The sequence below is a fragment of the Eucyclogobius newberryi genome, unplaced genomic scaffold (genome assembly GCF_026437365.1).
Source record: "Eucyclogobius newberryi isolate DKJ021-1_F unplaced genomic scaffold, fEucNew1.0.hap1 SCAF_8, whole genome shotgun sequence".
Lineage (NCBI taxonomy): Eukaryota > Metazoa > Chordata > Actinopteri > Gobiiformes > Gobiidae > Eucyclogobius > Eucyclogobius newberryi.
In genome coordinates, this window is record NW_027316500.1 from 39,989,262 (window position 1) to 40,001,601 (window position 12,340).

The 12,340-nt window shown below is 50.3% G+C and overlaps 1 protein-coding gene across 1 annotated transcript in view; it reads right to left on the reverse strand.

The window, feature by feature from the left end:
- Nucleotides 1–12,340, reverse strand: part of arfgef3 (ARFGEF family member 3) — a 225,242-nt gene that overhangs the window by 120,482 nt on the left and 92,420 nt on the right. The window contains exon 23 of the mRNA XM_072436645.1: nt 2,627–2,932. Coding sequence (XP_072292746.1) covers nt 2,627–2,932 — 306 coding nt within the window. The remainder of the gene's footprint in view (nt 1–2,626; nt 2,933–12,340) is intronic.

Below are 12,340 nucleotides of genomic sequence, written 5' to 3' on the forward strand. Positions count from 1 at the left end.
TTCATCCTGTGCAATTTTAACAAGGGGAATCTCAGCCACAAACTACCAAAGTACAGACACTTTATTAAACCCCGACCAGAGAACAGAACACACTGGATCAACAATACACAACTCTCAGCAACGCCTTCCACGCCGTGGGCCGAGCTGCTGTGGGTTCTTAAGATCACATCATGGTTCACCTGATCCTCACGTACAGACAGAGGCTGAAGCTCTGCAAACCTGTGGTGAGGACTTCTAAGAGGTGGACCAATGAGGCAGTGGAGGAGGAGCTACGAGCGTGTTTGGACATCACAGACTGGGAGGTTTTCAGAGCTGCCACAGACTGATGAGGACACAGAAACTGTGACGTCCTACTGTCTGTGAGGACAGCATCAAACATCTCACACCAGTCACCTTCAACAACGACAAACTCTGGTTCACACTTAAACTGAGGCTGAGGCAGAAGGAGGCGGACCACAGGGGCGGAGCTAGAGAGCTACAAAGACTTAGCAGAGAGGTGTCCAGAGCTAGATCTCAGTACAACACGTGTCTGAAGCAGCAGTTCTCCAACAACAATAACCCCGCCTCTGTGTGGAGTGGCCCCGCCTCTGTGTGGAGTGGCCCCGCCTCTGTGTGGAGTGGCCCCGCCTCTGTGTGGAGTGGGCCCGCCTCTGTGTGGAGTGTGCCCGCCTCTGTGTGGAGTGGCCCCGCCTCTGTGTGGAGTGGCCCCGCCTCTGTGTGGAGTGGCCCCGCCTCTGTGTGGAGTGGCCCCGCCTCTGTGTGGAGTGGCCCCGCCTCTGTGTGGAGTGGCCCCGCCTCTGTGTGGAGTGGCCCCGCCTCTGTGTGGAGTGGCCCCGCCTCTGTGTGGAGTGGGCTCCGGCTTCTCACCAATTACAGACCCAGAGATCCCTTTTCTGCCGACGGCCGAAAACTGTCTCAACTGCAGATTTGACACCCTCTCCCCCATTGTGGCCACCTCTGCCATCCCAACCCCAGTCTCAGGTAACAGTGACTCTACGCTCCTCTTATTCGACCCTTTCTTGAATCAAGGCAGCTTTTCCAGATGCCAGCCTGACTGAACACACTTCAACCTCCTTTCGCTGACGCTGAAGATCTCCCTTTTCCTCCCTTGGAGCCCACCGGTTCCATGTGCATGAGCTTCTTTGGCCATCTTGACCCACATTTCCAGCTGGCTTAGCTTAAAATCATAGGCTTCCAACTTAATGCCAGATGTGGCCGCCAAGAAACTCTCACACTCCCGTTCGGCCAGTTCCAGGGCTGTAGACAACCATGAGTAACCAAGAGGGTTTTCCTTATCTCACCTCTTCCAGTCTTCTTTCACACTCCTGTGCTGCATTTTTAATGTCCCGGCACCATTCCTCCTTTGAAGTGCCGTTTCCTCCTCCCACTTTCGGCTCCTTTATGTCACATTCAAATTGGTTGAGTCCAATTGCGCCAGCTGCTGCAGTCACCTCTGCTCTCAGTGACAGCATGTCACGCTGCATTTTGCACTTTTTTTTTGCACTATTTCACACATGACCACCAACAGATGAATCGTCATCATCTCTCCTCTTCAATGGGAGGAAGCTGTGAGAAACTGGTCTCTCCAAACGAGCTGTAAAACAGCTGCAGTACATCCAGAACGTTGCTGCTCGGGTCCTGACTAGAACCAGGAAGTACCATCACATTAGTCCTGACTAGAACCAGGAAGTACCATCACATTAGTCCTGACTAGAACCAGGAAGTACCATCACATTAGTCCTGACCAGAACCAGGAAGTACCATCACATTAGTCCTGACCAGAACCAGGAAGTACCATCACATTAGTCCTGACTAGAACCAGGAAGTACCATCACATTAGTCCTGACTAGAACCAGGAAGTACCATCACATTAGTCCTGACTAGAACCAGGAAGTACCATCACATTAGTCCTGTTCTCAGGTCTCTGCACTGCCCCCTGTGGCTCAGAGAAGAGACTTTAAAGCAGCTCTGCTTGTGGACAAGTCTCTCCATGGCCTAGCACCAAAGTACATCTCAGACATGTTAGTGTCATATGAACCATCTCAGACTCTGAGGACCTCAGGGGCCGGCCTCCTGCTGGTGCCAGAGTCAGGACTAAACATGGACCGGCCTCCTGCTGGTGCCAGAGTCAGGACTAAACATGGACCGGCCTCCTGCTGGTGCCAGAGTCAGGACTAAACATGGACCGGCCTCCTGCTGGTGCCAGAGTCAGGACTAAACATGGACCGGCCTCCTGCTGGTGCCAGAGTCAGGACTAAACATGGACCGGCCTCCTGCTGGTGCCAGAGTCAGGACTAAACATGGACCGGCCTCCTGCTGGTGCCAGAGTCAGGACTAAACATGGACCGGCCTCCTGCTGGTGCCAGAGTCAGGACTAAACATGGACCGGCCTCCTGCTGGTGCCAGAGTCAGGACTAAACATGGACCGGCCTCCTGCTGGTGCCAGAGTCAGGACTAAACATGGACCGGCCTCCTGCTGGTGCCAGAGTCAGGACTAAACATGGACCGGCCTCCTGCTGGTGCCAGAGTCAGGACTAAACATGGACCGGCCTCCTGCTGGTGCCAGAGTCAGGACTAAACATGGACCGGCCTCCTGCTGGTGCCAGAGTCTGCACGCGGCCCTCACCTGTCTGCCTGGGTTGACAGGGTGCACACTGCCTTGGTGGCGCTGCTCCCACTCAGCAGACTTCCTCCTCGGAGGTCCAGGCCTTTGCCTCGGACGCCCTCCCGCAGCAGCTCCTGGATGGTTAGAGGCTGGATGACGGGCTGACTCAGGCCCAGCTTGGAGGCCTCTGGACTTGTCTCGGTGCTCAACTCTAGGCCCTGGTCCACACTGGATCTGTGCTGAGTCTGTGTGATGGTGGCGAGGGAGCAGGGCCGGGAGCTGTCGCTGAAGTGACTGCGCTCAAGGGAACTCACGTACTCCGTCACTCTGAAACACACACACACATGCAATATGAAATAATAATTACATAATTGTACCAAAGGTTTGTTTTAGATGAGGAAACAACATTATAACGCAGGTAAAAGCTAAACTAGCTTATTTCCCATTTCTTGTATTTGAAGCCATTAGTCATTCCAGTGCAGTACTTGTACAATATATACTAATTCTGGACGACCTCACAGACCGACCCCAGTTTGTGAGAGCCCGGGACTGTGTCTGACACTCGGACCTGCAGTGTGGGGGACCTGCAGTGTGTGGGACCTGCAGTGTGTGGGACCTGCAGTGTGGGGGACCTGCAGTGTGGGGACCTGCAGTGTGGGGACCTGCAGTGTGAGGGACCTGCAGTGTGGGGGCCTTGCAGTGTGGGGGCCTTGCAGTGTGGGGGCCCTGCAGTGTGGGGGACCTGCAGTGTGGGGACCTGCAGTGTGGGGGACCTGCAGTGTGGGGGACCTGCAGTGTGGGGGACCTGCAGTGTGGGGGACCTGCAGTGTGGGGGCCCCAGGGCACCGTCCTCGCACCCTTTCTCTTCACCCTCTACACTAAAGACTTCAGACATGACACGGACAGCTGTGAACTACAGAAGTTCTCTGACCACTCTGCCATCATCGGACTCATCACGGACGACGATGACGCGGAGGATAGAGGACTGGAGCAGGACTTTGTGGACTGGTGTCAGCGGAACCACCTCATCAACGCGGGGAAGACAAAGGAGATGGTGGTGGACTTCCACAGAGGCCACGCCCCCCTCACCAGTGAACATCCAGGGACGGGACAGACCACGCCCCCCTCACCAGTGAACATCCAGGGACGGGACAGGCCACGCCCCCCTCACCAGTGAACATCCAGGGACGGGACATTGAGAGACTGACTCATACAAGGACCTGGTGTTCATCTGAACCACAAACTGGACTCATAACACAGACTGAACAGGAAGAACCAGAGTCGGCTCCACCTCCTGAGGAGACTCAGGTCTTTTGGAGTGACAGGGCCACTCCTGACAGGGCCGCTCCTGACAGGGTCGCTCCTGACAGGGCCGCTCCTGACAGGGCCACTCCTGACAGGGCCACTCCTGACAGGGTCGCTCCTGACAGGGTCGCTCCTGACAGGGCCACTCCTGACAGGGCCACTCCTGACAGGGCCGCTCCTGACAGGGTCGCTCCTGACAGGGCCACTCCTGACAGGGCCGCTCCTGACAGGGCCACTCCTGACAGGGTCGCTCCTGACAGGGCCACTCCTGAAGACCTTCTCTGACTCTGTGGTGCATCAGCTCCTGTAGGTGTGGTCATCACAGAGGGAGAGGAAGAAGCTGGACAAAGCTCCGTCCTGGACTGTCCTCTGGACTCGGTGCAGGAGGTGGGGGACAGAAGGGTCCTGGCTAAACTCACATCTATGCTGGACCATGAGTGTCGCCTACCTGTAGATGTGAGTGTAGGTGTGAGGTACCTGTAGATATGAGGTACCTGTAGATGTGAGTGTAGGTGTGAGGTACCTGTAGATGTGAGGTACCTGTAGATGTGAGTGTAGGTGTGAGGTACCTGTAGATGTGAGTGTAGGTATGAGGTACCTGTAGATGTGAGTGTAGGTGTGAGGTACCTGTAGATGTGAGTGTAGGTGTGAGGTACCTGTAGATGTGAGTGTAGGTGTGAGGTACCTGTAGATGTGAGTGTAGATGTGAGGTACCTGTAGATGTGAGTGTAGGTGTGAGGTACCTGTAGATGTGAGTGTAGGTGTGAGGTACCTGAAGATGTGAGTGTAGGTGTAGGTGTGAGGTACCTGAAGATGTGAGTGTAGGTGTGAGGTACCTGTAGATGTGAGTGTAGATATGAGGTACCTGTAGATGTGAGTGTAGATGTGAGGTACCTGTAGATGTGAGTGTAGGTGTGAGGTACCTGTAGATGTGAGTGTAGGTGTGAGGTACCTGTAGATGTGAGTGTAGATATGAGGTACCTGTAGATGTGAGTGTAGGTGTGAGGTACCTGTAGATGTGAGGTACCTGTAGATGTGAGTGTAGGTGTGAGGTACCTGTAGATGTGAGTGTAGGTGTGAGGTACCTGTAGATGTGAGTGTAGATGTGAGGTACCTGTAGATGTGAGTGTAGGTGTGAGGTACCTGTAGATGTGAGTGTAGGTGTGAGGTACCTGTAGATGTGAGTGTAGATATGAGGTACCTGTAGATGTGAGTGTAGGTGTGAGGTACCTGTAGATGTGAGGTACCTGTAGATGTGAGGTACCTGTAGATGTGAGTGTAGGTGTGAGGTACCTGTAGATATGAGGTACCTGTAGATGTGAGTGTAGGTGTGAGGTACCTGTAGATGTGAGGTACCTGTAGATGTGAGTGTAGGTGTGAGGTACCTGTAGATGTGAGTGTAGGTATGAGGTACCTGTAGATGTGAGGTACCTGTAGATGTGAGTGTAGGTGTGAGGTACCTGTAGATGTGAGTGTAGGTGTGAGGTACCTGTAGATGTGAGGTACCTGTAGATGTGAGTGTAGGTGTGAGGTACCTGAAGATGTGAGTGTAGGTGTGAGGTACCTGTAGATGTGAGTGTAGGTGTGAGGTACCTGTAGATGTGAGTGTAGGTGTGAGGTACCTGAAGATGTGAGTGTAGGTGTGAGGTACCTGTAGATGTGAGTGTAGGTGTGAGGTACCTGTAGATGTGAGTGTAGGTGTGAGGTACCTGTAGATGTGAGTGTAGATGTGAGGTACCTGTAGATGTGAGTGTAGGTGTGAGGTACCTGTAGATGTGAGTGTAGGTGTGAGGTACCTGAAGATGTGAGTGTAGGTGTAGGTGTGAGGTACCTGAAGATGTGAGTGTAGGTGTGAGGTACCTGTAGATGTGAGTGTAGATATGAGGTACCTGTAGATGTGAGTGTAGATGTGAGGTACCTGTAGATGTGAGTGTAGGTGTGAGGTACCTGTAGATGTGAGTGTAGGTGTGAGGTACCTGTAGATGTGAGTGTAGATGTGAGGTACCTGTAGATGTGAGTGTAGATATGAGGTACCTGTAGATGTGAGTGTAGGTGTGAGGTACCTGTAGATGTGAGGTACCTGTAGATGTGAGTGTAGGTGTGAGGTACCTGTAGATGTGAGTGTAGGTGTGAGGTACCTGTAGATGTGAGTGTAGGTGTAGGTGTGAGGTACCTGAAGATGTGAGTGTAGATGTGAGGTACCTGTAGATGTGACTGTAGATGTGAGGTACCTGTAGATGTGAGTGTAGGTGTGCGGTACCTGTAGATGTGAGTGTAGGTGTGAGGTACCTGTAGATGTGAGTGTAGGTGTGAGGTACCTGTAGATGTGAGTGTAGGTGTGAGGTACCTGTAGATGTGAGGTACATGTAGATGTGAGTGTAGGTGTGAGGTACCTGTAGATGTGAGGTACCTGTAGATGTGAGTGTAGGTGTGAGGTACCTGTAGATGTGAGTGTAGGTGTGAGGTACCTGTAGATGTGAGTGTAGGTGTGAGGTACCTGTAGATGTGAGGTACCTGTAGATGTGAGTGTAGGTGTGAGGTACCTGTAGATGTGAGGTACCTGTAGATGTGAGTGTAGGTGTGAGGTACCTGAAGATGTGAGTGTAGGTGTGAGGTACCTGTAGATGTGAGTGTAGGTGTGAGGTACCTGTAGATGTGAGTGTAGGTGTGAGGTACCTGAAGATGTGAGTGTAGGTGTGAGGTACCTGTAGATGTGAGTGTAGATGTGAGGTACCTGTAGATGTGAGTGTAGGTGTGAGGTACCTGTAGATGTGAGTGTAGGTGTGAGGTACCTGTAGATGTGAGTGTAGATATGAGGTACCTGTAGATGTGAGTGTAGATATGAGGTACCTGTAGATGTGAGTGTAGATGTGAGGTACCTGTAGATGTGAGTGTAGGTGTGAGGTACCTGTAGATGTGAGTGTAGGTGTGAGGTACCTGTAGATGTGAGTGTAGGTGTGAGGTACCTGTAGATGTGAGTGTAGGTATGAGGTACCTGTAGATGTGAGTGTAGGTGTGAGGTACCTGTAGATGTGAGTGTAGGTGTGAGGTACCTGTAGATGTGAGTGTAGGTGTGAGGTACCTGTAGATGTGAGGTACCTGTAGATGTGAGTGTAGGTGTGAGGTACCTGTAGATGTGAGTGTAGGTGTGAGGTACCTGAAGATGTGAGTGTAGGTGTGAGGTACCTGTAGATGTGAGTGTAGGTGTGAGGTACCTGTAGATGTGAGTGTAGGTGTGAGGTACCTGTAGATGTGAGTGTAGGTGTGAGGTACCTGTAGATGTGAGTGTAGATGTGAGGTACCTGTAGATGTGAGTGTAGGTGTGAGGTACCTGTAGATGTGAGTGTAGGTGTGAGGTACCTGAAGATGTGAGTGTAGGTGTAGGTGTGAGGTACCTGAAGATGTGAGTGTAGGTGTGAGGTACCTGTAGATGTGAGTGTAGATATGAGGTACCTGTAGATGTGAGTGTAGGTGTGAGGTACCTGTAGATGTGAGTGTAGATGTGAGGTACCTGTAGATGTGAGTGTAGGTGTGAGGTACCTGTAGATGTGAGTGTAGGTGTGAGGTACCTGTAGATGTGAGTGTAGGTGTGAGGTACCTGTAGATGTGAGTGTAGATGTGAGGTACCTGTAGATGTGAGTGTAGGTGTGAGGTACCTGTAGATGTGAGGTACCTGTAGATGTGAGTGTATGTGTGAGGTACCTGTAGATGTGAGGTACCTGTAGATGTGAGTGTAGGTGTGAGGTACCTGTAGATGTGAGTGTAGGTGTGAGGTACCTGTAGATGTGAGTGTAGGTGTGAGGTACCTGTAGATGTGAGGTACCTGTAGATGTGAGTGTAGGTGTGAGGTACCTGTAGATGTGAGGTACCTGTAGATGTGAGTGTAGGTGTGAGGTACCTGAAGATGTGAGTGTAGGTGTGAGGTACCTGTAGATGTGAGTGTAGGTGTGAGGTACCTGTAGATGTGAGTGTAGATGTGAGGTACCTGTAGATGTGAGTGTAGGTGTGAGGTACCTGTAGATGTGAGTGTAGGTGTAGGTGTGAGGTACCTGAAGATGTGAGTGTAGGTGTGAGGTACCTGTAGATGTGAGTGTAGATATGAGGTACCTGTAGATGTGAGTGTAGGTGTGAGGTACCTGTAGATGTGAGGTACCTGTAGATGTGAGGTACCTGTAGATGTGAGTGTAGGTGTGAGGTACCTGTAGATGTGAGTGTAGGTGTGAGGTACCTGTAGATGTGAGTGTAGGTGTGAGGTACCTGAAGATGTGAGTCTAGGTGTGAGGTACCTGTAGATGTGAGTGTAGATATGAGGTACCTGTAGATGTGAGTGTAGGTGTGAGGTACCTGTAGATGTGAGGTACCTGTAGATGTGAGTGTAGGTGTGAGGTACCTGTAGATGTGAGTGTAGGTATGAGGTACCTGTAGATGTGAGTGTAGGTGTGAGGTACCTGTAGATGTGAGTGTAGGTGTGAGGTACCTGTAGATGTGAGTGTAGGTGTGAGGTACCTGTAGATGTGAGGTACCTGTAGATGTGAGTGTAGGTGTGAGGTACCTGTAGATGTGAGTGTAGGTGTGAGGTACCTGAAGATGTGAGTGTAGGTGTGAGGTACCTGTAGATGTGAGTGTAGGTGTGAGGTACCTGTAGATGTGAGTGTAGGTGTGAGGTACCTGTAGATGTGAGTGTAGGTGTGAGGTACCTGTAGATGTGAGTGTAGATGTGAGGTACCTGTAGATGTGAGTGTAGGTGTGAGGTACCTGTAGATGTGAGTGTAGGTGTGAGGTACCTGTAGATGTGAGTGTAGGTGTGAGGTACCTGAAGATGTGAGTGTAGGTGTAGGTGTGAGGTACCTGTAGATGTGAGTGTAGATATGAGGTACCTGTAGATGTGAGTGTAGGTGTGAGGTACCTGTAGATGTGAGTGTAGATGTGAGGTACCTGTAGATGTGAGTGTAGGTGTGAGGTACCTGTAGATGTGAGTGTAGATGTGAGGTACCTGTAGATGTGAGTGTAGATATGAGGTACCTGTAGATGTGAGTGTAGGTGTGAGGTACCTGTAGATGTGAGGTACCTGTAGATGTGAGTGTAGGTGTGAGGTACCTGTAGATGTGAGTGTAGGTGTGAGGTACCTGTAGATGTGAGTGTAGATGTGAGGTACCTGTAGATGTGAGTGTAGGTGTGAGGTACCTGTAGATGTGAGGTACCTGTAGATGTGAGTGTAGGTGTGAGGTACCTGTAGATGTGAGGTACCTGTAGATGTGAGTGTAGGTGTGAGGTACCTGTAGATGTGAGTGTAGGTGTGAGGTACCTGTAGATGTGAGGTACCTGTAGATGTGAGTGTAGGTGTGAGGTACCTGTAGATGTGAGGTACCTGTAGATGTGAGTGTAGGTGTGAGGTACCTGAAGATGTGAGTGTAGGTGTGAGGTACCTGTAGATGTGAGTGTAGGTGTGAGGTACCTGAAGATGTGAGTGTAGGTGTGAGGTACCTGTAGATGTGAGTGTAGATGTGAGGTACCTGTAGATGTGAGTGTAGGTGTGAGGTACCTGTAGATGTGAGTGTAGGTGTAGGTGTGAGGTACCTGAAGATGTGAGTGTAGGTGTGAGGTACCTGTAGATGTGAGTGTAGATATGAGGTACCTGTAGATGTGAGTGTAGGTGTGAGGTACCTGTAGATGTGAGGTACCTGTAGATGTGAGGTACCTGTAGATGTGAGTGTAGGTGTGAGGTACCTGTAGATGTGAGTGTAGGTGTGAGGTACCTGTAGATGTGAGTGTAGGTGTGAGGTACCTGAAGATGTGAGTGTAGGTGTGAGGTACCTGTAGATGTGAGTGTAGGTGTGAGGTACCTGTAGATGTGAGTGTAGGTGTGAGGTACCTGTAGATGTGAGTGTAGGTGTGAGGTACCTGTAGATGTGAGTGTAGGTGTGAGGTACCTGTAGATGTGAGTGTAGATGTGAGGTACCTGTAGATGTGAGTGTAGGTGTGAGGTACCTGTAGATGTGAGTGTAGGTGTGAGGTACCTGTAGATGTGAGTGTAGGTGTGAGGTACCTGAAGATGTGAGTGTAGGTGTAGGTGTGAGGTACCTGAAGATGTGAGTGTAGGTGTGAGGTACCTGTAGATGTGAGTGTAGATATGAGGTACCTGTAGATGTGAGTGTAGATGTGAGGTACCTGTAGATGTGAGTGTAGGTGTGAGGTACCTGTAGATGTGAGTGTAGGTGTGAGGTACCTGTAGATGTGAGTGTAGATATGAGGTACCTGAAGATCTGAGTGTAGGTGTGAGGTACCTGTAGATGTGAGGTACCTGTAGATGTGAGTGTAGGTGTGAGGTACCTGTAGATGTGAGTGTAGGTGTGAGGTACCTGTAGATGTGAGTGTAGATGTGAGGTACCTGTAGATGTGAGTGTAGGTGTGAGGTACCTGTAGATGTGAGTGTAGGTGTAGGTGTGAGGTACCTGAAGATGTGAGTGTAGGTGTGAGGTACCTGTAGATGTGAGTGTAGATATGAGGTACCTGTAGATGTGAGTGTAGGTGTGAGGTACCTGTAGATGTGAGGTACCTGTAGATGTGAGGTACCTGTAGATGTGAGTGTAGGTGTGAGGTACCTGTAGATATGAGGTACCTGTAGATGTGAGTGTAGGTGTGAGGTACCTGTAGATGTGAGGTACCTGTAGATGTGAGTGTAGGTGTGAGGTACCTGTAGATGTGAGTGTAGGTATGAGGTACCTGTAGATGTGAGTGTAGGTGTGAGGTACCTGAAGATGTGAGTGTAGGTGTGAGGTACCTGTAGATGTGAGTGTAGGTGTGAGGTACCTGTAGATGTGAGTGTAGGTGTGAGGTACCTGAAGATGTGAGTGTAGGTGTGAGGTACCTGTAGATGTGAGTGTAGGTGTGAGGTACCTGTAGATGTGAGTGTAGGTGTGAGGTACCTGTAGATGTGAGTGTAGATGTGAGGTACCTGTAGATGTGAGTGTAGGTGTGAGGTACCTGTAGATGTGAGTGTAGGTGTGAGGTACCTGAAGATGTGAGTGTAGGTGTAGGTGTGAGGTACCTGAAGATGTGAGTGTAGGTGTGAGGTACCTGTAGATGTGAGTGTAGATATGAGGTACCTGTAGATGTGAGTGTAGATGTGAGGTACCTGTAGATGTGAGTGTAGGTGTGAGGTACCTGTAGATGTGAGTGTAGGTGTGAGGTACCTGTAGATGTGAGTGTAGATGTGAGGTACCTGTAGATGTGAGTGTAGATATGAGGTACCTGTAGATGTGAGTGTAGGTGTGAGGTACCTGTAGATGTGAGGTACCTGTAGATGTGAGTGTAGGTGTGAGGTACCTGTAGATGTGAGTGTAGGTGTGAGGTACCTGTAGATGTGAGTGTAGGTGTAGGTGTGAGGTACCTGAAGATGTGAGTGTAGGTGTGAGGTACCTGAAGATGTGAGTGTAGATGTGAGGTACCTGTAGATGTGACTGTAGATGTGAGGTACCTGTAGATGTGAGTGTAGGTGTGCGGTACCTGTAGATGTGAGTGTAGGTGTGAGGTACCTGTAGATGTGAGTGTAGGTGTGAGGTATCTGTAGATGTGAGTGTAGGTGTGAGGTACCTGTAGATGTGAGGTACCTGTAGATGTGAGTGTAGGTGTGAGGTACCTGTAGATGTGAGGTACCTGTAGATGTGAGTGTAGGTGTGAGGTACCTGTAGATGTGAGTGTAGGTGTGAGGTACCTGTAGATGTGAGTGTAGGTGTGAGGTACCTGTAGATGTGAGGTACCTGTAGATGTGAGTGTAGGTGTGAGGTACCTGTAGATGTGAGGTACCTGTAGATGTGAGTGTAGGTGTGAGGTACCTGAAGATGTGAGTGTAGGTGTGAGGTACCTGTAGATGTGAGTGTAGGTGTGAGGTACCTGTAGATGTGAGTGTAGGTGTGAGGTACCTGAAGATGTGAGTGTAGGTGTGAGGTACCTGTAGATGTGAGTGTAGATGTGAGGTACCTGTAGATGTGAGTGTAGGTGTGAGGTACCTGTAGATGTGAGTGTAGGTGTAGGTGTGAGGTACCTGTAGATGTGAGTGTAGGTGTAGGTGTGAGGTACCTGAAGATGTGAGTGTAGGTGTGAGGTACCTGTAGATGTGAGTGTAGATATGAGGTACCTGTAGATGTGAGTGTAGGTGTGAGGTACCTGTAGATGTGAGTGTAGGTGTGAGGTACCTGTAGATGTGAGTGTAGGTGTGAGGTACCTGTAGATGTGAGTGTAGGTATGAGGTACCTGTAGATGTGAGTGTAGGTGTGAGGTACCTGTAGATGTGAGTGTAGGTGTGAGGTACCTGTAGATGTGAGTGTAGGTGTGAGGTACCTGTAGATGTGAGTGTAGGTGTGAGGTACCTGAAGATGTGAGTGTAGGTGTGAGGTACCTGTAGATGTGAGTGTAGGTGTGAGGTACCTG